The 26,436-nt window shown below is 37.3% G+C and overlaps 2 protein-coding genes across 5 annotated transcripts in view; one reads left to right on the top strand and one right to left on the bottom strand.

Moving 5' to 3' along the window:
• LOC117604458 (Myosin heavy chain-like) overlaps nt 1–22,079 on the bottom strand; it is a 46,223-nt gene extending 24,144 nt beyond the window's left edge. The window contains exons 1-9 of one of the 3 annotated variants that reach the window (XM_034324526.2): nt 20,301–22,079; nt 16,833–17,513; nt 15,351–15,818; nt 12,456–12,590; nt 1,919–2,107; nt 1,599–1,775; nt 1,008–1,208; nt 787–939; nt 104–687 (exon numbers count right to left, since the gene is read on the bottom strand). In XM_034324526.2, coding sequence (XP_034180417.1) covers nt 104–687; nt 787–939; nt 1,008–1,208; nt 1,599–1,775; nt 1,919–2,107; nt 12,456–12,590; nt 15,351–15,818; nt 16,833–17,513; nt 20,301–20,435 — 2,723 coding nt within the window. In that variant the 5' untranslated portion in view covers nt 20,436–22,079. Of the gene's footprint in view, nt 1–103; nt 688–786; nt 940–1,007; nt 1,209–1,598; nt 1,776–1,918; nt 2,108–4,414; nt 5,958–12,455; nt 12,591–15,350; nt 15,819–16,832; nt 17,514–20,300 lie in introns of those variants that run through there. The other 2 variants (XM_034324527.2, XM_034324528.2) reach the window with 2 other exon arrangements.
• Nucleotides 22,080–22,648: 569 nt separating this feature from the next.
• On the top strand, nt 22,649–26,410 carry LOC117604462 (regulation of nuclear pre-mRNA domain-containing protein 1B). Of its 2 annotated transcripts, XM_034324542.2 has the most exons (6): nt 22,649–22,799; nt 23,002–23,239; nt 23,855–24,159; nt 24,236–24,370; nt 24,824–25,099; nt 25,183–26,407. In XM_034324542.2, the coding sequence occupies exons 2-6, from the start codon at nt 23,089–23,091 to the stop codon at nt 25,330–25,332; spliced, it is 1,017 nt and encodes a 338-aa protein (XP_034180433.1). In that variant the 5' UTR covers nt 22,649–22,799; nt 23,002–23,088; the 3' UTR covers nt 25,333–26,407. The 2 variants fall into 2 exon arrangements, with proteins under 2 accessions (XP_034180433.1, XP_034180434.1); XM_034324543.2 differs by lacking the exon at nt 22,649–22,799 and having other exon boundaries at nt 23,117–23,255; nt 25,183–26,410.
• The last annotated feature ends 26 nt before the right edge of the window (nt 26,411–26,436 follow it).

The raw sequence follows: 26,436 nt of genomic DNA, 5'->3' as shown, positions 1-26,436 counted from the left end.
ATTAAATTAAAAATAAGTAGTGTGCGGACTCCTCTCTTTATCCTTAATCAAAAGAATCCTACAGTAGAAATTAAATAATGAAAATTCTTTGAAAGAAAAGTACCTATTGATAAGAGCCGCTACGCAATGGAACACTTCGGAATAAAGTCCTATGAGAAGACCTTCCAGAGCGTCCAAACCCATTATATCTTTTCCCTGCTCCGTCGGGCTTGGTGTTCGAAGTGCAGGTCTCGGAGTACTCGGTGTACCAGCACCACCTCCGTTTGAAGAAAACACTATTCTACTCAATTCCTCGACTGTAGTACCCAACAATGTGGCAGCTTTCTCGGCACATTCTACTCTCGCGAATTGCCATCGACTTTGGGAACTAGTGCCAGCTTTAACAGCACCAGCACAGCTCAAATGATAAATGCCGGCGAGTACGAGCCAGATAACCTTCTCCTCGGTTTCAGAAACACCAAGGATCCGAAAGGCAGCCACGATTCGATTGAACTCAACCATGGCACGTTGCTTGTCTTCGTGCTTCTGAAGAGGTGTAATAAATGCATTGTTCTCCGCGACTAGATTAGTAAGATGCAACTCCTTTCTCAGTGCACCCTCAGCACCTGCTAGCAAACGGTAAATAGCGTGGAAGGTCGGGTCTCCGTTTGCTCTCCTACCTATCCTTGATTTCTCCAAAAGCAACACCTTGTAAACAGAAGAAAAAGATTAAAATAAGATCCTACCTTTGTTATTTTTTTGATTAATTTTGATATTTTTGTGTAGAATCAGCTTCATTCTTATCACCTGTAAGGAAGCAGATGCTACTTGACCCGACTGATCAAAGTCCAAGCTAAAGATTTGTGTAAATCGTGTTGCGTTCGAATTCATATGTGTTCTACTGTTTCCAAAAGCTTCCAGCACCGTGAAAAGAGCGTTCAGCTTCTCAATAGTCAGGATCTACAAAAGAAAATATAAATCAATGACGAATTAAGTATAATATAATTTATTCTAGACAGATAATTCACCTTGTTAACTGTGCCTGCAGCCAGTACGAGATAATGAAGGGCATGTTTGAAGTTGGTAGTTTTTCCTGAACCGCTACGACCAAGAAAAACTAAGGAATGATCTCTTCGGGTTGCTAGCATCCCCCTGTAAGCTGCTTGCGCCATTGCATAAACATGTGGTGGCATATCCTCGCTTTTGCATCCTCTAAACATGTGTGCCACCTAAAACAAGAAGACAAATTAATTAGAAATTAATATAATTCAAATGGGAAACATTTGACAGGAAAATTCTCAGATTTAACTCTGATTTTTATACCCCCATATTTTACTACAAGCACAATATACCCTTGAAACTTTTTCAACGTCTACGAACTTTACTCTTATCCACCGTGTCTTCCCACTTTTACCACCCTTATCTACCCTTCGCTACCTTTAAAACAGCGTCTTCATGCTCTCAGCTTTAGAACCCTCGTCTCGCTACGTGGATAATAACTTTCTATTTTGTGATACCCAACGTACATTTACGATAATATTAATACACTAAATATGAATGTTAAAAATCAAATTCGATAAACGCTGAAGGAAGCGGAGCAATTTAGAAATTCCACTTGCCTTTTCCGAGTAAATTGCCAACGGCGCCACCGGATTGATAATGATCATGCTATCTCCTGCGTAAGTGTGTATTAAATTGCTGGCGTAACGTTGTCTCAGCGTGTGGAGAACAGAGGATTCATTGAGAAAGCGTAATTGCGAGAGCTCCTCGGCCTTGTCGAACTGCGGGGGATTCGCCTGCAAAAGAAAATAAACGATCAATTTGATTCAACCTACTTGTCAGACCGATGCATCTCTATCGTGCCAAACGTGTTACGTTAAATTCACTTTTCCACTTGTCTCTACTGATTGCTATATCATCTTGTTGCGCCGGTATTTACCTTCTCAACGTCTTCTTCGTCGACCAGAAGTTCTTCGCCGGAAGTAGTCAAGCGAATTCTCAGTTTCCCGGTGTCCGGATCCGCGTGGCCACACTTTGTCGCGGGGGTGAAACCACCCCGGTGCAGCAACCAAATCCTTTCGGAGCTTAGCCATGCTTGTTCTTGCGCGAGATGTTCCTCCGATCGTGCCTGTATTTCAATAAAAACAGAACAATTATTTAATTAATGTTGTTTTAATCTTCTATCCACGTTTATGAACTAAAAATTTCTAAGAGAAAGACTCTTCGTGACGAAGACTCAGTTATTTTAATACTTTTACATTTTGTACTTCAGCAGTCTTTAATGAGCTTACTTATAATTGGATAAGATTCTGACAAATCCTGATTAAGGAAACGTTGATTTCCTGCGATCCAGGAACATTCTGGTCCCAATGTAACACAGATTGCTTTCTGGATACATAACATTAGCATAATAATATCCATATTTTAGCCCCCTGTAAAAGTTTTCTCTTAAAATTCCTTGGCAATGAACGCGTTAAAGTTGAAGGTGTGACTTGACAACCTTGTGACGTTAGAGAGTTGCGACACTATCCAACATGGAATGAGCGCAAATGAAATTCAATGTTGAAATAAATTACAAAGGTTTCGTTTTCCATTTACAGGATTACTTGTACCACCTATCAAATGATTTTAAAGAAACGAACAATTTCATCAATTTATGATTATTCTTTTCTTTTTATTTTCATATTACGGTTTCACATTTATTTCTACCTACTTTTTTTCTTATATTATTACATCTCTCTGTTTCATTACGATACATAGAAAATATTGAAATTTCTCGGCGCCAATTAAGATTCACCGTATAAGGAACGGTTCCAAAGCATCAAAAATAAATGATGACATTTCTAAGCCGAAAATGGAATTCCTCTAAAGAGGATATTTTGTAACGAAAAATATCGAACTGTCGTTTAAATTATCGGCATCCTTCGAAACATCAGGATCGTTTAATACCGGTTTCGTACGCCTAATACTTCCACTTGCATAACGCCTTTGCGTGCCTGACCTTAATCAAGTAGAACAATTTTAAAATTCCAAGGTTTGTAAAAGTCTGGAAAAAAGGCAGTACTAATTTCGAATCAATCTTAAAAACATTGAAATTAAAAAATTTAGAAATCTGAGAATCTTGGACCACCCCTTTATCCGCTTCCTAGAGTCTCCTTTCTCTACAGTGCCATTTTCTCTAGGAAAGAGGTTGTAACTACTGTACACGGTTCCGTGTAACGTAATTTCGAACTATTGTGGGTCGTTCGAAGTGTCAACATCTTTTTCCATGTACAAGACAGCAGCGAACAAATCCCCTAATTTCTCGAATCACGCTAAGGTGCAGCTGCGTATCGATTTCCGCGTCGTGTCAGCCGTTTTGCTGGAAGGCGCCGTGACTCGTTCTATTCTACCATGTAAGAACGACGGTCTGCTGACTTCCTGGTAATAAATTACCATGAATCAGGCTCTCTCTCTCTCTTCGTGGTAAGCAGAGTACAAGAGTCGCATTGTTTGGCGAAACAAACAGAGCGCCGCACCGCCTGCCATCGGCTAAGCAAATCCTAAACGGGAGAATTACACGATTACGAGAAGCGTGTGCCCTTTAGCTGAGTTTCTAGCCAGTGTCCATGGCGGGAACAATGTCGCTATTTCTGGTGAGGCTACTAAACCACCGTCATCCTGGTAATTACGAGTTGGTAACTTTACCGAACGGTATTTAACGTCCGATTGAACGACTCCGTTCGATCGGCTAATTCTTTATTCAAGGTGATTACCATTAAGCGTAGGGCGTACCATTTGAATCTACGATTGGTCGTAAAGGTGTCACCTGTAGATCTGTGAATAGAGGAAGCTACCAGTCAATTTGTTTTCAATAAAGTTTAAGTTTTCAATTGATATAACATACAGTGGATGATCAAATTATTGGAGCCATGGTATGAAAAATGGGTTTTTCGTGTTTCTGTAGAAATAGAGCCAGGATTTTAAGGTTTTTACATTGTGTAACTTTTAATCAATAATTCTCTACTATTAATATTTCGTAACGCCACCTTTTGCTGCAATTACTGCCTCAATTCTTTTCGATGTACTTTCGATGCATTTTAAGCAATTAAGCTTTATTTCTAACCCATACTTCTATCGAACGTATAAATAAAATAACAAAAACTTCGTTTAACTCGGTTTTCATTTAAGAATTAATATTATTTATGTAAAATCATCAATTTATGCGAATGGCTCTAATAATCTGATCACCCACTGTAAGTGCCATTTTATGGTACTTTGAAAATATTGTAATCCAGGGGTGGGAGATTATTTGATACAAAGAGGAATTATTATTTTAAAATTGTAGTTATGAATAATCAGTGGTGTCGATGATTTGAAGGGAACTCTTCCATCCCCAAGCAACCCACCCCATAGGAGACAGCTCTCTCCTCAAGGTGTGTCCATAACGACGTACCTCTATTTGCGGCGGTATTCTATTCTGCAGAAGCACTTCCAGCCGTTTCATGCACTCTCCGGCACCCTTCGCGACATCATTCTCCCTTCGACGTTCGCAACCCTCGTCCACCGTATCCTCCCCATTCCTGCGCCTTCTCTTCCCCCTTCCTCTCCCAATTTTCTTCGCCAGAGCCATCTCCACTATCTCCTCCCACGCTATAATATCAACAAACTGTTTGGAATTCCTCTGGACACCGTTACATCGATTCCTCTTCTGCAAACCACCGTTCCAGCTCTTCATGGAGGATCCTCTCAAGCTGAGAATTCGTAGATCGGACACGGTATTCGGCACCCTCTGCTCCACTTCCGCGGTGATCCTCCTCCACTTCCTCTCTCTAGGAGCCCTGATCACGTTACTGTCGTTCCATCCTTGTTCCATCCTTTTGATCCGATCGTCTATGGATCCAACACGCAACGTATCCGCCCAGTTTTCCTTCTTCCTCGAGTTGGCCGACTTGGAGGAGCAAGAGGACACGTGGGCGCCACGACAAGCCCTCTTCCTCGCGTTAATCGCGTTGCTCGGTGATCGATCGATCGACGATCGGCATCGATCATTTCCAAAAGCGTTCTGACCCGTCTCGGACGAATGCATGCTGTCGGTGTCGCTACATTCCCAAGAACTCGTGCCATTTCTACTGATTCTTCTGCTCGGATTTTTTACCGCGTTAACCGACTCGACGTACGCCTCTGTGTCGTCCGGCTTCCGGAAGCTGGTGGCGGGAAAGGAAATAGTCGCGCGACGATTGCTTTGTTTCGCTATGCCATTACCGTGAGCTTTGCCCCTGCACGATCTGTGAAGCAGGTGATGCGCTCTCAGGGACTCTTTGTCGCTCGTCTCCTTGTTTAAAGGCATCTCGATCCCGGGAAAAAATGACCCACGTGTTTTTTGCCCTCTCGCTTTCACGTTTGTTAATTGGCCGCAGAACAGTAGCTTGATCTCGTTTCGTTTTTTCTTTTTCCTCCTTGAGAGACACCGTTTTCTTTGGGAAAAATATTTTGTTCGATTTTAGATATTTTTGAATGTTTTTGCTGAAGAAATAGCTGAATGTTTCTCGTTGATGATGACACCGTTGTTATCATTGTCTTTCAGATTATTAAACTTAGGGATTCGGGTATGAAGAATTAGAGTATGAACAATTTAAAGAATTCACAAAGTATTATAATCACACACTGAATAAATCCTAATCACTAAATCTTTTACTTCTCTATTAATATATGAATTTTCAGTTTGAAATTAAGTTTAATTTGAATACGACACGTTTAATCAAACTCGCGATAAATATGGAAGATGTTGCTTAATTTGAACACAGAAATGAAACACCGAATCACTGTTCACAGAAAAGTTCTTCGTGAAAATTTCAATCGATCAGTGATTTCGCGGCACCGCGGAAATCGAGACTTCCCGCGCGATAAGATGATACGAAAGAGAAGACAAGAGAACCGCGAGACAGGGCTCCATTACGAGGAGCACCTCGAGCTCACCGAGTCTCGACTGAAGGAAAAGACAAGAGTGGTATCTCTCCAGACCGAAGGAGATCAAAAAGAAACGAAAGAGGCAGGCGTGCTCCCACGATTGGCGTGTTCCTTCTCCTCCTGTTCAAACGTCTTTCTCTTACTCCTGTTGATCCCTTCTTCTTCGTCCCGCCAATAACTCTTTCACTTTACTCGCGACATTTTCCTCCGCGATACGCGGTTTTGCCGATGCGAACAGGTTGTTGTTGTTTCTGTGTTGACAAATTGTTCATCCGCCAGAAATTTTAAAACATTCCCTACGCTCTAATTAATCCACCTTAAATCATCTTTTAATCATCTTTTCTACGATGTAATCATTTTTGAAATAGCAAAAATTTGAAAATATCAAGAGTGTAGCTCATCGTTTCGATGAAATCAAAGAAAGAAGCTGTCAGTTCACCTTTTCACGCAATCCTCTCCTTTCGAAAGGAACAATTCGCGCGCCTATTCAACCGGCAATTTGCATAAACACGATTTTCATGCAAACAACACGAAGACAGGGAAATCTATGCATATCGAAGACGTTTCCTCCTATTTAATCTCTTCGATGACCTCGTTCCCTTTCCCTGTCTGTATGCATCAGCAGAGCGACTACTTGCTAAACCGCGACGAATCAGAAATTCTACCCCAACTCGTTTAAATATCAATTTCAATTTTATCCAATCGACCGTGCAAAACGATTTGTACGATATAAAATTTAGGTGTCTTAGTCGTTGAAAGAAACCGAGTCGTTTTTAGCTAAATAATTATTTCCCAAGCATTCGTCGAAGATTAACCAGGCGAGCTACGTGAAAGAACCGTCTGGTGTTCGAAGCAACGTGAGGTAAATATAAAGAAGCTATCCCATCTTTGTGTTACGGGCTTGAAGAGGCTGGCTTTGATGGACGTAATGCTTGGTGTTTCGAGCTTCTTAAAATAGTAACATAAAATAGTAACTCTGCTGCCCTCAGCACGCAGATCGCGTGCACCGAGATGCACGTGATGAATCTGCGAATGCATCGGTTCGCAGTTGGGGACGTCCCTCCCTTTTTTCCTTCCTTTCATGTTTTTTTTTTTTTTAGTTTCCCTCCACGCATCGCAACAAACGTCTGCGGTGTTTCTGCATTCTGTTTTCTTAAAATTCTCGCGTCTTTGTTAGCCGACAAATTAATTTTATTTACTTTTTATCAAAGCTTAGTCGCAGGTGTCATTTCTTAATTCTTTTATGTCATCAAGACACACGAGACCTTCTGTGTTTCAAAATATTCTAATTCTAAGGTTCAAAGAGAGCCATTTCTAAACGAATTTTCTCCGGAGATTTTTCATTCTATTTTACTTATCTGGACAACGACCACGACCCTTACGTTTCAATCATCAACGCAGCGACGAGCAACAGAAACATGGAAGATTGAACGCGTGGTAACACGTTGCATTGAAAGGGTATACGCAACAGATGAACGAGACTACATCGCGGAAGGCGTGGGAAGTCGGGCTCTCAATCCTTTCAGAAGAATTCCTTTGTGCGAGGTTTTTTAAACCGTTGAAATATGTCACTGGCGCTCCGCCTCGTGAAATCGTTCCCGCCACAACGACATACCGATGTCACGCGTTTAACAATCAAAACGTAAACTATCTATCAAAATTCCTAATAATAGTTGGTCAGTGGTGATCGACTGTTTCAATGAAAAAAGAAAGAAATTAAATAATTCGAATTTTAATACAAGGATCGATGAGATCGTGTTCTTGTGTGGGCGAATCACCACACTACTCGTAGAAGATCAAGCCTGTAACAAGCTTTCAATCCTGACAAAACCGTCCGTTGCGCAATCCATAATCCTTCCTAAGTAAAAAAGCTATTATTATTCACAGTTTATTAAATTGAAGTATGCTAAAATAGTCGAAAAGCCGACGAGTCGCGTGGGTTAACAACCGCTTCAAAAACTGAGGACACTTAGTTAAAAGTTATATTTGGAAATGGCTGACTGTCGCCCTACTTAATTTTCCCAAGTAACCAAGGGGTTAATCGGATCAAAGAACTCCTCCGAGCCGCGTTCCTGGACGATTTAACGCGAAACTTTTCGTACTTCCCGTCGTACTATTTTAGTAAAGTTACTTGCCGACAACTGCCAAGATTGAAAGGATACGGTAAATAAGGAGTACAGTATAAGTAACTCGAATATCAAAGCTGCTAATGAACACTTTACTTTAATAAAAATAATTAATAACAGGGAACGAACGATTGAATTACACCCTGTAGAAGAGTTAGTCATCAGCGATGATGCTACCGCGTCGTAATACGTAAGCGCCGTTTCCGTATTACATTCAATTACACAGTGTAACACGAGGCAAGTAACAGTTTTTGAAACGTATGAAAAGTGTGTTTGATACAGCGTCACTTGGCAAGAATGTCATTCAGAAAGCACAGAGAGCTCGAATATGGAAAGGAGAACGTTCCTCGGAGGCGAAACAAGCACATTTAAAGCGTAGGCTGCAGCAGCCGGATCCTTATGGACCATTCATACCGATCAAAACTATTCGCAAATAGAAGCATTTTCATTTTAAATCTCAGCCTGCAAAATGTTAATTCGTAATTCGAACGAGGTTCAACTTCCCAGTCTTCTAAAAACTCAGATTCTTTTCAATGACGCTATATTTCCGAAGTCGATACAGAAAAATTCAGCAGACTATACACAGTAATTTAGAGGAGATGCAGAGGTAAAATCTCGACTAGGATCGCATTGAAAAATGTACATATTGATGCTTTGGATCTTTTTTTAAGAGTACAGTCGCCGAAGAAATATAGCCTGGCAGTTAATTTAATAGATTTATAAATGACACGTGTTTTTCAACGACGAAAGGAAGGCGGTTTCGATTGATGATGCTGGATTCATCGGTCATGCAGCTTGACAAGGAACGCGATTGTGAAGGTAGCATTGCAAGACTTATTCCGTTCGAAGGCGACCAACGCAGCTTAGTGACTTAGCAAATCACAAAGAACAATAGCGAAGATTTAATTACTCACTTTCTAACATTTCAAAGTACTATTGTTCATTGCTAACCAGGCTACGGAAAACAAGATTCTTCGTCGTTATTCACCTTCGTAAGTATTTCCTTTATCTGAATCATAAATGATTCTTGTTTACAGAAGAATGTTATTTGTTATCAGTTTATGAAAAAGCTCTGACAAAACACAGGATTGCGTTTGAAAGTTACACGGTATCGATCGGTACAATTAGCACCGAGTTACTGTAGAATTAAAGAAAACAAAGAAACCCTGCAATGATGCAGGGTAACTGTGGAATCCGCATTCGAAGCACGCAATCCTATTATCATCGATCAAATGTAGGCAAGTATACAACCCTCTTGCTGCTCCGCGAATAACAAACTATCGACGAATGATAGAACTATGCGATTCTGAAAATTATAATCGAAGATAAAAATAGAATACTTCAATTTCCACGATAAATACTGTGCGAGAGGGTGAAATCGCTTTTTTAATCAAATTTTATCGTGATGGAAAGCAGAAATTTTAGCCGAATCCCTGAAGAATACAACACGCTTTAGATCTAAAAGGATGATGTAGACGGTCATTAAACTCTTGTAGCTTGTTCATGTAGCGAGCGTGGGCAACGAACTTCTTTTGGAAACTCGATATTTATAGAAAGGCAATAGGTTGACGTCATTCTCTGACTGCACCTTTAGGTGCATCCTTTTCGGTACCACGTGTTCCTGCGTAACGTTACTTAGCCGTCCTAAATTATCAGCTGTTCGCGTAAACTTCCATCATTTTCCTATCAAATTTACTGATTATATCTAACTATCACAATACAAGTGTACTTTTTTATTTCTTTCATTTTTTTTTTTTCACGATAGGGTTGGTCGGATCAAATAAGCGATATTTAGTATCAAACATTTTTCTAATAGGTGGGAGTAACACTATCGTTACGGTTTCAAATATATCGTTTAATATTACGTTTGTGGTATGTTCTACTTGGATTTTTTTCTAGGATCAATAACCTGGAATCTTAAAGTATAGGAATCAAAATTGATCCACGACACTGTTCAGTGGTCAGCTATTCGATAATTAATAAATATCAATTTTTCTATAAATTAAATCATAAGGGAAATTTGAAATTTTCTTAAGGAAAACGATGAAAGAAAGTGCATTAACGTTATGGAAGTGAATTCAAGCGAAAAATTCCTTCGATGAGAAATTTTCTTGCTGCATCTAAGGGAGTGTTCAGCGAGCATGACAATGGACACCATGAAATAATGCAGTTGCACGTAACGCAGTACCATGTAATTTCAATCGTGTAATTCTGCATTAACGTACACGCTGCGAATACAAATTAAGCGCACGCGGTTTACATGATTAATCGGTTAAACGAGAGTATCGCGTTTCGTTAAGGATTACTTTGCTCGCTTTAAATTTGCAATTTCATATTTCAGTTTTGAAGTTTGTTTTCGTGCATCAAGATACGTAGAATCAATAAAACTTCTTTCTAAGGAAAAAGGGATCATTGAGAAAATTCTGTCTGGGAACTTGTGTAATGTACATTACAAAATTAGCTTTCAAGTTGGAATTATTATATAATATGGTAAATAGAAGAAACAAAAATAAAATATCATTTAATTTTGAAAAATACTTCAAATAAAATAAAATAAATAATTTCTTGTAATTTGATAAAAAAGAATTCTAACGATACCCTTTTCTTTAAATAAATAATGAATTGTTTACGTAGAAAAGAAATTCAAATAAATTACTCCATCCCTAAAATATCAACTGTAAGTATATTGAATGCAGAGTGCATCATGTTTTCTATTTTACCGACTGGCAGTACACAGTTTATTCAACTGGATCACTTAGCAAAGATATAAACCTTAATTTATGTAAATAATTAATTTATAACTTAAAATGTTAGATATATATAGTGTATCAATTATGGTAATGTTAGTTTTAATTCGTGAAATGTATGAACCATTCAAATTTTTACTATTACTAATACTATACTATTATTAGTGCTGTTACTATAATTATTTTTATTAATATCATTAATTAAATATATTTGTGTTCACCTTTTTTCTACTGAAACAATATAAATCAGAAAATATGAAACCTAACTCAAAGTACCATGTAAAACACAGTAATATCACAGACGAACAATCAGAACAAGGAATCCATTCATACTAAAATAAGTATAATCATTAAAAAAAAAAAGAATTTACAAACATAAATTAAATGCTTTAACGAAGAAGAACGAGATTACACAGAAATACATTTTATCCTATCGTTCCCTCATTATTTTCTTCCTATCCTCAGAGAAACGGGAGATGCGATTCGACCCAATTACAAGACGCGCCCTGCGTATTTTTGTATCACGCCCATCTTATTATACATTCCAAACGGAATGCAACTGACACATTTACGAGGTGCAAACAAAAAGAAAACCCTGCCAGTGCACGCAACATTGAATACCAGGGTGAACAGTTTCTAATGAAAAATCTTAAAGTGGAGTTACGCTTGACGCTTTAATGAAATTAAGAGGACTTGGCCCACCCCCGAAAAAAATCATAATTACGTCAGGATTTTTTTTGCGATGCAATTATTCTATTATTACAGGGATTCTAGTTTTCAATTTAACTGAAAAGGTGGCATTACAGAACAAGCAAGTCAGCAGATGTACCGTTAAACGATTACTATGCCACTGCACCGCCAACAGGAATGTGGGTGGAAAGCGTTCGTCCCTGCTCTATTGTCTTTTTCTCTTCTCGTACCTAGAAGTGCCCAACAATCTCTTCATCTTTCACTTTTTCCGCGTGCTTACCTGTTCCTTCCTTTTCTACCTGATATTCACCCGTCTTCCCTACTCTTTCCGATCGTCTTTCGCTTATTTTTAACGGGAGATTTCCGCTTTTAGCATCTAAAATGTGGGAATTTTTACCCACTGAATGGTACCGCTTAAGAATACGGGACTTAAATGCACGTTCCTTAATAGACTTTCAAGATCGCACCTGAATTTCTAGATTCTTTTATTTCCGATAACTGGCTATATTTATAGTTCTAACTTGAACCCCTTAACTAATATTCCACGCAACTAATCAATTAGACACGGTCAGTGAAATTGACAGGAAACATCTAATCACTAGTCCACTTTCTAGAAGATATAGCTAAATTCCTGAAAGTAACGTTTTGCCAGCAATATTACTGCATTTACGGCTCCAGAAACAGCTTACCTGTGTTCCAGAATTTTTCTACCTGTCTCATCACCACACCTTTGCCCCTCCTAGCTATTTATCTTCTGCATTAGATATTCTACTACCAGTTAAACCTTTGAAACTATACTTGTTGCGTTAGGCGTATAATTAATTTCCAAATTTCAAATTTTGCTACCAAAACGGAGTCGCTCACTCTGTATTGTTGTTCAGCGCGCGATAACGCGTGGTAATAATAATGTTATCCAAAATAATATTTTTCTCGGGTAGGATTGAAGTAATTAAAAAAGACTCACCATGTTTTGATGAAAGCGCAAACTACCAGATCGTCGAAGAGTACCACCGCGAATATTCGCGGCTGCAAGTTCGACCTGTCGTCCGTCGCTACCACCCCGTCTCGATAATTCCGACAATTCTGCAACCGGTTGCACCTGCAAACAAGAAAATATCCATATTTAATGTTCAAAGAGATTTCGAGGATAAATAACAAGCTTACGGTGTAAAATACGTATTACGCGAGGTGAATTCATTGAACGAAAGTAATACGGTGTTATCTTAATAAATTACCATTACGTCCAATTAAAATTCATTAAAAATCAATATCCATGGTTTAATGGAATATCGGACCGTTGCATATTAAACCGCCGGATTTCGAAACGTAAAATCTGACACGATTTCGTGACACGAAAGAATCTTAAGAAGTTTAACGAGATTTTTATAAATTTCATTTAACAAGAACCACAGGCTTAACATATAGTTTTGCATTTTTATTCGAGTAGGTATGTTTGAAGCAATGAAAGGGTTAAATGAAAAAATTGCACGGTACAAGTAATCATAGCCATTTTCGTTCTTGTACAGATAGAAATTTGTGCCATTTCTTGACAGAATCATTAGAGCAGATGACAAGTTGAAGTACAATTTCACCCATTGTAAAACAACTGTTACACCATAGTAAAATATACATTTTCTGCACAAATATAAAATAAAGAATATTTTTATTCAAACTGTCCAGAATTAATTCCACTAGTATAAAAATTCTCAGAACAACATTCGTCGTACACGAACAAGTGATTGAAACGTTAGTAACTGTAAAACAGTGACAGATAACAGTACGCATTTTCAATAATAATCAGCTAAGTAACGGACGCGATGTACGGTGGTACATCTAGTTTCTATCCGCGTGCATAAGCTGTTGAAAATTAAGGTGGGCCCCATATAACGATCGGGCTACAGGAAACAGGATGTTGACCGAGAGAACACCTGCAAGCGGTACCTAGCTGTACATAAGTATGTAAATCACGTTACGTTGTTTCTGTTAAGACCGCTTCTTCGTCGATCGAGAAAGAGAACCAGGGCATGAACCTGCACGAGAGGCTTGCTACTCTAATCGATACATCCTCCTGTTAAGCCTACAGCCCGAATTGGAAATGTTCCAAGAACGAACCTAAACGAACCCGTATTACTTTGATCTAATACAGCCAGTTACACAACAGCATCTTTCTTATTTTAACCGGTGTGTCAATAACCGCCTACCTGCTCACTTATTCCTACGATGACGTTCAACAACTTCTTATTCTTGTATTTTTCTTTGCGTTAAATAATTCATTGGAACATTCTCTATAAAAAATATTCAGATAGTTGGATTGAAAATTGATTAGTTCAAAAAATATCTTAGGGAGAGCCTAATGGACTCTCTTTAAAATATCTTTTGAACTAATTGATTTTCGACCAAAGTAGCTGAATACTTTTTGTAAAGAATTAAAATATGCTTCGAATGACGTCAAGAAAAGTGCAGAATTCCAATAAAATTTTTTCAAAATTTCAAATTCATCTTCATTTTTTTTAATGGAATTTTTCACTTTGCTATACACCAATTGAAGCGTATTTTAATTCTCTATAAGAAAGTATTAAGGTACCTAAGTCGAAAATTCATCAGTTTAAAAGTTATCTTAGGGAGAGACCGGGAGAGCCTCATGGTCTCTCCCTAAGATATCTTTTGAACAAATCAATTTTCGACCAAAGTGTCTGAATATTTTTTGTAGAGAATAAAAAGACGCTTCAATTGATGTATAACAAAGTATACAATTTATTTAAAAAAAAAAAATATTGAAATCTTTGGAACCCCTCAACTTCCGGAGCTAACACACTCATCACGCGATACTTCATTCAATGCCATTTTATTCTGTCTATTCTCTATCGTTATTGTAAAACTATAGCTTGGCCCAGTTGCATAGAACGTCCTGTATAATTCGTTTCCCGCCCGATTTGCAACAGACATGTGCGCCGATGCATAGAGCAACCGGATTATACTTCAGTCCCCTTTTAACGAACGTATTTATATGCATAACGCACAGGAGAAGGAGAATAAAGCGAACGAATACGACACGCTCGTATTTTCCATTCTTGCAACACGAGCGTCCTGACATTTTTGGCATTCCATTGCTATGGCGCAAGGTCAAATATCTTTCCCCTTGCAACAACTCGCGCTGTTTTTTCACTTTCGCGCTCTTACAACGTAACAGTATCTTCGATAAGTATATTACTATAGCAGTATCATATTTCTAGGTACCGATATAATTTTGTAAAATTAAAACCGATGGGAACCACGACGGGTTTGTAAATTTCGTTTATCATCCATTCAGCCAGTCGACGGTGATAAAACCTTTGCACAGTGCCAATTGAAAAGGCAAGTGCTAATTTTTCCTCAAGCATCGTTTAACTGGAAGAGACACGGGACGAGGAGCGAAATGCTGCGTCCCCGTGACGTTAGAACGGGGTCGTCTTCGATAATTTCCAGGAACAATGAAAGATCAGTTAGGTTTCTTGGTAAGAAGTTATTTTCACGCGACACTCACGGTCCGAGTATAGTTTTATTATGGATCGTGAGTCACGATGCCGCTATATTCGGTGCACCAGTGGCAATGAACCAAGCCAACATCACCGGGGAAACACCAGTTTCGCTGTCCCGTCGCGACCACCTTTCCAACTGACCAAGCATACCTGTGAACGCTCTCACTTTTACCGGCACAACAATCATCCATCCTGTTCCATCAGAAATTCTCTCATCTTTTTTTAACCCTTTCGGTATTAACTTAAGCCAAGCTATAGTTTTACATATAAAATATACAAAATATGAATCATTAATTATCAGGATCAGTGTATAATCGTTGTTGATGTTTCTATACACTTACCTTCACGGTAACACTGTTGACTGACCCCTTAATAAGATCGATAATTTCCTCTCGCGATTTGTCATCGACGTTGATCCCATTGACCTCGATTAGTCTGTCCCCGGGCAACAACCCGGTGTCGTTGTTGTGTTGTATCAGTGAACCAGGCTCGGCAAAGATCACTGGTCTCATCTGAGTGACACCGTTTGCCGATCGTTCGACGATCACGGCACGCCGCAAGGAAAATCCGAAATCATTTCGTGGCGGTGGTTGCCGCTGGATCGTCAATTCCCGAGGCTCTGGTAACTCCAGCGAAATGATCTCCGGTAACTGGAGCTCGACACCTTGTTCCTCGAAGGACGCCGATGACCTCCACCGGGACAAACCCTGGGATTCTCCTACGGGCGACAGGCTGAAGGGTGGTGTGGCGAAACTGGAATTCGTGGTGTCGGTTAAGGAGTCCGCTGATGGACTCGCGCTGGTCACAACCTGGAATCAGAAGGATTATGCTGAAGTAAAATAGGAATGGGAGTTAATTCCTACGAGTAACGTGTACTGTCTCCCAATATTAATGTAAATAAAATAAAATTAATAAAATTTTATTTCCAACAAATTCTATGGCGTAGATATTTTTGTTTTTAATTACCACACGATAATTTGCTTATTTTGAAATTTAAACGCTTTGTATTAGACGACTCTAATCACCTCTATTTCAAGATTTCATGAAGTATTTTACAATTTCCTTTTATGGGAATTCTATATCCATAATAGTCCTTAATAGTTTTGTATTCCACTTAAGATTTTTCAATTAACTATTCTCCTTTTTTGAAAAATGTGACTAGGCAGAATTTCCAGCATCAATGTCCAGTTGAGAAATATCCTCATTAACTAACCTTGTACCGCTCTTCTTTGTTCCATAATTCTTCAATCAATTTTATACAACTTTTCAATAAACATACGTTAATTGTTTCTTCAGTTTTAGAAACAGTAAAAGCAAGAATTTGTGCAATTTCACTTTCTATTAATTTTTTGCCACGAAACGTGTTACGAATTTACACGTTGCGGCAACGTTATATCTTATTACAGTGAAAGCAGAATGAACACTGACTGAATACTTTGCAAATACAATTTAAGCGTGCTATCCTTTTGCCCTAACCGTCTATATGTTTAATATTGATGTACAGAGTTCAGGAGAAATGAAAGTCGAACTAATGTCGATTTCTACGTTCTCACAGCTCGTTATTTATGTACGTGTCGCTCACAACATGTACAGAATTATAAATATGAATATGATTCTTCATATTGTTTGCAAATTTCTAGTGCATATTTCGGAATTTTTTTTAGAAAATCCTATCAACTTTTTCAAACAAATGTTTTTTCATTTTAAAAAGCATATCTTCACAAACTACCACTAATTTTTGTATGCAAAAATAATAAAAAATATAGAAGATATTAGCTAACATTTGATATACCCTCGTTAAAATTGAGAAATCTTCAACAAACCTGTAAAAGCTTCCCGTCACCCTGATGATGATGATGATGATGATGTTGCTGATGATGTTGCTGATGCTGATGCTGATTTTGTTGAGCAGCACGCTGAGGAGAGACCTGCCACGAACCCTGTGTCTGTGTTTCTTCTTCGCTACAACCTTCCTCCTTGTTCACAGCGTTCCCGTATCCAGTCAGATGTACAGGTACGTTTTGATATGCTATCACCTCGTTTTGCAACGTGTTCCTGACTAATAGATTGCTGGCTTCCTGATAGTTTGTCTCGTTCCCGTTCGGCAACGCGTTCTCCTCCGCCAACGAGTTGGTCGTGCCGCTGATACTCAAACGTGGCCCCTTCAAAATTCCACGTTTCGGTGGCTTTGGAGGCAACGGTGGCAAATTCTTGCTCGATTGTCCGCTGCTCGTGTTCGTCGGGGTCGCCGAGGACGTGGTGGTGATCGTCAAGGAAGTAAGCGAAGTTTCCGATGAATCGCTCTGAGTTAAACCATCCGGCGTCCTCGTGTTCCAATTGTTACCAGTTCGTACACTTTGACCGGAACTCGACGAGTTCTGCGAGTTCTCCAACAGATCACGGTCCAAATAAGCGAAAAACGAAGCACTATAGTCCGCGGTGATACCACTTGGCAGCTTCTCCTTTTCCTTCCGACGACCAGGTATCTTCAACGATCTCCGAACCTGCGAACAAAAATATGAAGTAATTAATCAATCGAGTAGTTAAAAAAATCATTTTCATTGGAATAATTTTAAAAATAGAGATAATTTATTTTTATTCAGGAGAGCCGAAAGGAATAGGAATTCTTTGGGATTTTTTAAAAATATATTCTGCTCATTTTTTTGTACTCTTGGCTCTCCTGAACAAGCATACTCTCTTAACCAATGACGCAGGGTGTGCGTCCTATACTATTTATTCTATGTAGGGATAAGAAAATTCCTATGGTTTTGTTCAATCAATATATTTATCAGTATATTTACATCATACATGCATCGTATAAATAATTATATTATACATATCAAAGTGTTTCATTATCATAAAAATAACAATGTATTTTCTTGAAAAATGACTTTGATAATAGGTACCTTATGCATGCAACTATTCTCATTTCTTATTCAAATATTCTTCAACTACCCTTTGGGTATGGTGGTACGTTATTAACATTTGTCTTCCGCCTAAAAAGTCCTGTGGGAACTGAAATAAGCGTTAATTGAAGGGGGGCGAGGTTTAGGCGAATATGGTGTGTGACTCATTGTCAGAACCACCCTAAGCCGTTTAATCTTTCCTGGGTCATTAACGTCTGCGTGTGGCCAGATATTTCCCCACGCAAAATAATAATACCCCTCGAATTTCGCAAAATTGCCAATTTATCTTTCGTTGTTCCATGAAAACCTTTCAGATTTAAATGTTCGCTTCGGGTAAATTCTAATACATTTCAAACTGAAACCAATTGTATCAATTGTTTGCAACTTTTTTCACTGTGCAGTCAATTATGAAAATATCGATCCCCGATACGAAGAGATACCAAGTGTTAACCTTCCCTCTTGTATCTGAACAGAGTACTAAAAGCATACATCTTGATTCCGCAATCGCATTTGACTTTCAATGAAGCAAACAAGAAGGAAAGTTATTGAGTTTAATGTGGGAAAATATGTATGACGATAGAACGTTATAACGCTTTTCAAGAGTTTCAAGCGAATTCTTATCAAGATTATCTTAAATGGAGATAAATATCTTTTAAACAGAATTCTAAATAAACATTCGTTTATGCAAATGGGTATCGTTTTTTTGTTACTGAAACGATAGAAATAAATTTATCACCGAGATAAGGGATTATGAAATATTTTTGCTAAAAATAAAATGAAAATTACAAAGCAACGTGCAATCAGAAAAGAAATGTAAAGAAATAAAAATGAATTTATCACTAAGAAACGGTGATAAACATTTTTACTTCGAATGAGAAATATAATTCCTCGATAAAAAGCAACGTATGATAACGGTAAGTGTTGAAGAGAAATTAATACAAGAACGTAGAGAAATAAATTGGAAGTGACCGGGTTGCAACGCTCTATATCCTTCTAAATTCACTTCCCAAATGTATTAATCAAATACATCTTGAATACATTGACCATTTTAATTCGATTAACAAAAGAGAGAGAGAGCAATGGGGTTAAACGTTTGCGCGATGCACACACGTGATTATCTTCAATTGTTAATACACGAACACGTTGTTAAACTAGATCTAATTGAAAAATACGTGCAAACATAATTATACGTCAATTATGAATGATGTCTGAAGATAAACTACATTGAAACAATAAATCTTCATTGATTTTAAAAATCTTAAAATATAAAAAGTCCAACACAATTTGATGACATAAAAGTATTGTAAAATCTTATTTATAATATATCAATTTAAAGCTTAAAGCTTTACGAATATGACTACCTAAAAGCCTTATCGATATTTTTAATACAAAGTGATTATTTTAAGACACCCGGTATACTGTCTACGGAAACTGCCTCTGTATACAAACACTCTTCCTTATCGCGTAGTATCTCATCCGTCCAATAACACTTCCCTTCGATTATATTATTAAACCCGGTATGCTGATAAACATTTTGTTAACAAACAGAAATTTATTTTAGCATTTATCTAAAACTTCTCATACGAAAAGTCGAGAAATAATATACAACGATAACAAATGTGACTATCAATTTGCATATTTATAACATCTCATATCATTACTATGACTGATTGAGTCATTAATACTTTTTTAAGTCTCAACTATGAAATTATGGGGAGTTTAAGTCATCATTCTGTTGATTTCGAATTTGTTTAAAAGATACAGACTTCTGAATGGTGTGATATTGAAAATGAAAATAATGTCATCAAAGTTCGAATATTTAAAATTTATAACAAAATATAATATTTTTAGTATATTGGTACATCAGCTATTCCAAGGTGCTCGAAAAGGAAAAAAAGCATAGATAAAAAGGACAGATTACCCATCATGAGTCAAGCCCGACAAATCGGTAGAATTATCTGTGTACCTCCACTTTGTCGTCGATAAGCATGACATAGAACGCACGTAACATGCATTCAAAGGTCAATACTCGATATATAGAACTGTGGTGTTATTCGAGAATTTTTTTTTATTTTTTATCACCCAACAGAGATAAACCTTGCACAGCTGCATTTCACATTTCGTATAATGAAAAGAGAATCGTTCGACAAATTATACGGTACGTAATTAAAAGAAAAACTTTCTTAACTCAATTAACGCTTAAAAGGAAAACAGTTCGTCATAGTGAATAGGATACAGCGCAACGATCTCAATAGATTTGAGGCGGCGCGCCGGTCACCGGTGACCCCCTACGGTAGTCAACGAGTTAACCTTCGCGTTTCAAGATCATTGAAATCGATGAGATGTATTCGAAAAAAAAAAAGAAAAAGAAAAAGAAATACATACTTCATCCAAACGTAGTAATTCCTCAGCGGACATACTACTGCGATCTCGTTTCTTGACATCTTTTCGTTCCTTCTTCTCTCGCTTTCGTTTCTCCTTGTCGTCCTTCTCCGTAGCCTTCTTCATAAAGTTAAACATCTTCTCATTCACAGCACAGGATCTCGAATCGAACGTGAGAAAGAGATATTACGGTGGATATCTCCTCTCTTGATTGACAGCGCGTGCAGTTTTACGCGCAGTCGCGTATTTCGGTTTTCGGCCCCACACGCATAACGCGACGACACTGTCCATCGAGAAACGACTAAACGTGCTCGAACACGGAACGCATATCGCTCTAATCGAATAAAAACACGACGGTATTGTTTCCTTTACGTATGTGTACAGAGTGGTGCGATGGCTGAGGAAAACGGGGGGGCATCGAGCGGGGGCATGTGCACACACTCGGGGCAAGTCGCATACGCGCCAACCGAGCGCAAATCGGCAACAGGAAATTTCCTGTCACGAGCGAATACCGAATAAACGGTACGTCACTTTCGATGCCCCGTTATTGTACAATAAAATACGAGGCACGTTCCATCCGTTACGACTACGATATTCCCACTCGGAACAGAGAACGATCGACACGAAAGCACGACGAATGTCTGCACTAGGTTCTAACGCGGCACGGATCACGGGACACTGAATGCGTTGGTAAACTTTTTGTCGATGATCGACGGTACGGTGAGACGTGACGAGTACAGGGGCGTGAACCTACCGCAGCAAACTGTTTCTTCATGGCCGGTCGTTTCCGGCATTCGATCCTGATAAGGTGTGCGAAATTCTTGAAAGATTCTCTTTTTTTTCCCCCTTGTCCTTTTCCTTGATGCGGTTTGTCGTGTGTACGAAGAGATATGTATATAATACTTGGTTTTTTTTTCTTATCGGGTTCTTACATAAACAAGAGTAAGTTTAATGAAAAGCACAACTTTAACGATACGTCTCTATGTTGGTCGCGTGAACTTTTGCTCGTTAGCTTGGCCAATAAAAATGCATCGGTGTTTCATGCGAAAACAATATCGTGACGATCAGCGCGTGACAGCGAACTTTTGCCTTCGCGAGGCTTTCGAGTCGCCGGTACAAGCAACGGGGGAAGGCGGAAGGGAAGGATAGGAATACGCGTGCCTAGAACAAAGAGGAAGGGGGGAGGGTTAGAAAGGAGAAAGAGAAGTACGAGTGAAAGAGCAACGAGAATCTACATGTCATTTTTCACCACACCTTACTCGCATGCTCTTTAACTAACGGAAAGCTTCTGCTTGTAAACAAATGCCAACGGGCAACGTTGAGAATGAACCTTATGCGTTGCGGCATGCAACACGCGTTAACTAATTCCTCCGACGCCACGATCGAGCAGAACGTTAAAACTTCTCCGCGATGTCATACGAGAATCGAACACCGACGCGATTTTCGATACTCTAAGAAACTGACAGCCAGCACGGCACGAGACACACGTCACAACACCGCCACCACACCACCCGCCGCCATTCACTAAAACCGAAGACGCGTGCGATTCTTGTTAACTTTGCACTGGACTATTACTTGAAACAGCTATGCCATCGCTCCATAACTATCGTATACGTGCCCATCGGAACTTATAACAACCTAGCCCATTGGATCGTTCCTCTTGTCAGAAAGACAGTCCAAAATCGAGGAAAAGTTTTAACGTCGCACTCGTGTGACACCGACGACTGTCATGGCAGACTGGACTCCAGGTTACCAGTTAGACCAGTGGCGACTGCTGGCGTCCTAAACCGAATCATGGCCTATACGCCCGCACCCTTCTTTCCGTTACGCGTTACTGCGCATGCGCCACTAATCGATAATATCTTATCGACTGAACTCAAACTGAACATTTTTGAAATTTTGGAAAACCAAAATCACCGACGAGATGCTATTAAAGACTGTCAGCCTTATGGAATATCGAGTCTCCTGAAAAATTCGCTGTTCTTTAACGCCCTCTAGAATAGAGATCGAAATAAGAAATATAACAGAAGCCAAATCAGTGAACCATATCTTCATGGAATCTTACATGGGATGATGCGCAAGAATGAACATAATTGCTCTTTTCGAAGCAGCACCGACGGGGTAATTGCAAGACATATCTTGTCGTTGGAAGCAGTTACAGTGGACACCGATGTCGATGCGGTGGATAAATTAGTGTTCTACACTTATTTACACTTACACTGTTAGATTCATTTACCGACGGTACCAGATCACCATCTTACGGAGCTTGATGAAAACGACGCAGTTTTCTGTTTTTCTTAGTTTCTCTGCTATCCATTGGATGGCACTGACAGTTCTGTTTTTTATGGATTGTTCCAGTTACATCACTTATTTTCTTTATAATTTAAAAATATTTAATAACATTGATCATATATTTCATTTATTTTAATTTCATGATCGGTACAATTCATGTTATAAAAAGTTACAGAGTTTCGAGATGTCATAGCGTATTAATTGAGTGAGGTAAAGTTTGTAAAAAGTTTAAATAAATTAATTGATTAAATTAAATTGTGATAATAAATCATGTTGAATTATAAATAATATATCATATAGTATCGAGAAGTGTTGAAATAATATTTTAGTAATTATAAATACGCCACAAATTATATAGACAATATGCGGTAGAGTTGCGTGGTTTTATATGCCGTTCATGTTTGTATTTCAGCTGTTGAGTCGTACACTTGTGCGGCTCGTGAGTTGGGATACGAACTGTTCCCTATATTTTTTGCTGACGAAACGTTATAATTAGAAAATGACAGGATTTACAGAAAGTGCACTTGTGAAAAGATTAATGGACTTAAATCCTTCTCAACAAAGTATTCAAACACTTTCTCTTTGGTTAATTCATCACAGAAAACATCATCCGACCATCGTGAAAGTCTGGTTTAAAGAGATGTGTAAAGGTACGTGACAATTTTCGTAAGTATATCTTTATTCATATGTTTTATCTTCGAAACTCTGCATTTCGAATATTATGTCGCCGCAGATTTATTTTAAAAGACATCCAGGCGTAACAAAGACGAAGTAATTTTTGTCAAAATTTCTAGGTTAATTTCTGTATTGGATCTTCACTACGTAATTGTAGACATATTTCTTTTAACAACTTGTCAACTGCAAAATTGCAGTTAAATTGCTAGTAATTATCTGTTGTAGCCAAAATTGCATTTTACACAATATTATACTTGACACAAAGCTAATTCAGTAATATGTTTTCACCTATAATTGTAAAACAAATTTATTGTTTATAGTTTTATTCATCGACTTTTTTAAAATCTTCATTCATTTTTATCATTTATTTGTTATAAAATCATCCAAATAGTAGTAATAACAATAGTGACAATAATAATGATAATTAAACATACCTATGTAAATATATTGTTTATATTGACTTATAATCAATAAAATTTAGTCAATTATATTTAATTGATTGTTAAACGCTTTTTTTTTCAACATAGATAAAATACAAATCAATGTGTTCTGAAATTGTTTAGAGTATATTAAGTTATATATTTTTGCAGTAAAGGATAATCGTAAACTAATGTTCATGTATCTGGCAAATGATGTTATTCAAAACAGTAAAAAGAAAGGGCCTGAATTTGGAAAAGAATTTGAAACAGTGTTACCAAAAGCTTTTGAACATATGAAAGGATTTGATGAAAAGACAAGAGAAAGATTAAATAGGCTTCTTCAGATTTGGGAAGAGAGAGGAGTTTATGATAAGGCACAAATTTCAGAATTTAAAGCTGCTTTTACAGATACATCAAAAGATTCAGCAACACCACCTCCAAAAAAGAAACTTAAGAATGACATAGAGAAAGTAAAGGTAATAAAGATATTAATTTTAAATAGCACAGAATATAATATTTGTAATTGATTAATATATTTATTTTATATTGTAGAAGGAGAAAAAGGAGAGGAAAAAGTCAGAGACTGAAATTGAAGTGGATGGAACCAAAGAGCTACATGTAACTTTAAGTCCTCGTACTCCTGCTGGAGATCCACCAGAAACAGAGGAACTCATCAAAGCCTTAATGGTTAATACCATTTATAAAACCATCAAAAATTCGGAATATGTATCGTTAGCAATAAACTATCTTATATATAGAAAAATATATGTTGAATCCATAAGGCATATTGGCAGGCATATTTATACAGTTTGATATGTCCATCCCCAACAGTAATTTTATTCTATTTACGATGATTTGTTTTACTCTTAATGTGTTTTACGATATATTATTTCCGATTTTACTCTAAATTTTTATATTCGTTGTCTACTATCAAAGCAGGAAAATTATTACATTAATTTTTTGTACATGTACATAATAAGTAGTTAGTTTATAATTTTATTTAAGCGAATTAATGTTTTTATACGACGAGGTTTCTTTTTCTTTTACTCAAGTTTTACTTAAATATCGTATATGAAAAGTATAAGATATCTGTACATAAAAATATCGAAGGCAAGCACTAAAACGCCTTCTTTATTTCAGGATTTGGAAAATACAGCATCCTCGGATGCTGGCGTTAGAGAACGTATCGCATCTTTACCACCGGAAGTTTCTGAAGTTTCGCTTCTTGCAAACCTAGCTGATCGAGCAGCTGCAGATCAATTGAGTGTTGCAGTAAATGAAGCTGCTGCACTGTTAGCAGACTACAATGGACGGTTGCAAGCAGAAATGGAAGATAGAAGAAGATTATTAACTATGCTTAGAGATTATACTTTGGCACAAAGGCAATTACTTCAACAGGCACAATCAACTTTAGAAGTATGACTATTTTTTACTCTTTTTACTCTGCACTTATTAAACATATAACTTTTACTGAATATGGATGTACTGATATGTTGCAGGATTATAAGGAGAAGCTTAAAAAAGTGTGTGCAGTCCGATCTGAAGTAAAGTCACATATTTCCAATTTGCCTGATTTAACACAGTTACCCGATGTCACAGGTGGTTTAGCACCTCTTCCTTCAGCTGGTGATTTATTTTCTATGCACTAGCACGTGAGTTTAAAGAGCACGATCATTGAATTATTTTTGAGTTCCACGCATAAATGAATACAACCATGCTATGTTAGCTTGGTTTTTGTGATGAAATATATAATAACTTTCTACTTTTCAATATTTAATATATTAAATATTGATTAAACTCCTCGCATGTAATTACAAATTATGAAAGGAAAAAGTACTGATAAGTGATAATGTAAAATCATTTTACACAACACTTTAATAACACGAAGATACAAATGAACCAAGTAATTATATACAATTCAAAATTCTTGAAACTGTTGTGCCAGTAATTTTCAGTGTTGTAGTTTTGTTGAAAATTACTCATTTGAGTATGTTTTTTGTTTCTCCAAGTGAAAGTTAATAAAGAACATATGTAAATTCTGTTTTATGATTGGACTTCAAAATGAAAATTTATAGAAATTTTTGTTTAAAAGTAATAATGTTCCTGTTTTGTCATATGCACAATGCATAAGGAACTTAAAACATTGTACAATTTCTTACAGTCTCATTTTATACTAATAAACAAATGTATTTAATCGACAAATAATTTTTGAATACGTTACTCACAGAGTTTATTATAAAAAAAGTAAAACGTATAATACATTCTAATAAGTATATAATAATTTCAAATATTGAATTACTTTAACTTAATTGTTATGAAGAATTCCAGTAGAAGGAAAAAAAATATATCTCATATACTAAAAATTTTTAGTTATCCGATCTTTATTTGCAAGCAGTGCTTAGAATGTTGCACTTACAACATTTGGTAATCATCCCTTGTATATATATATATTGTAGGTAATATAATTCTTGGACTGAGAAACATGTCTTAAAATATAACGTTACAGTTGATTTTGAACAAATACTGACGTGCGTAAATAAATAATATTGTATATGTAATATGGTACGAAGTAAATAGCGTGATTGTGCATTGGCGAAATTGTAATAATATGCAAAATATTAATACGAATAAATGTTTTGATCGTTATAATAGTATCTTTTATTTAACGTTGCACTTCAATGTTTGATACTAATGAAGAAGAAAAAGAAAATAGAATAGACAGTTAAAAGTAAAAGGTATAATATTCATTAAAC

This window comes from Osmia lignaria, chromosome 7 (genome assembly GCF_051020975.1).
Source record: "Osmia lignaria lignaria isolate PbOS001 chromosome 7, iyOsmLign1, whole genome shotgun sequence".
Classification (NCBI taxonomy): Eukaryota; Metazoa; Arthropoda; class Insecta; order Hymenoptera; family Megachilidae; genus Osmia; species Osmia lignaria.
The sequence above is the reverse complement of the archived record's forward strand: the minus strand, read 5'-3'. Positions and strand labels throughout refer to the sequence as shown.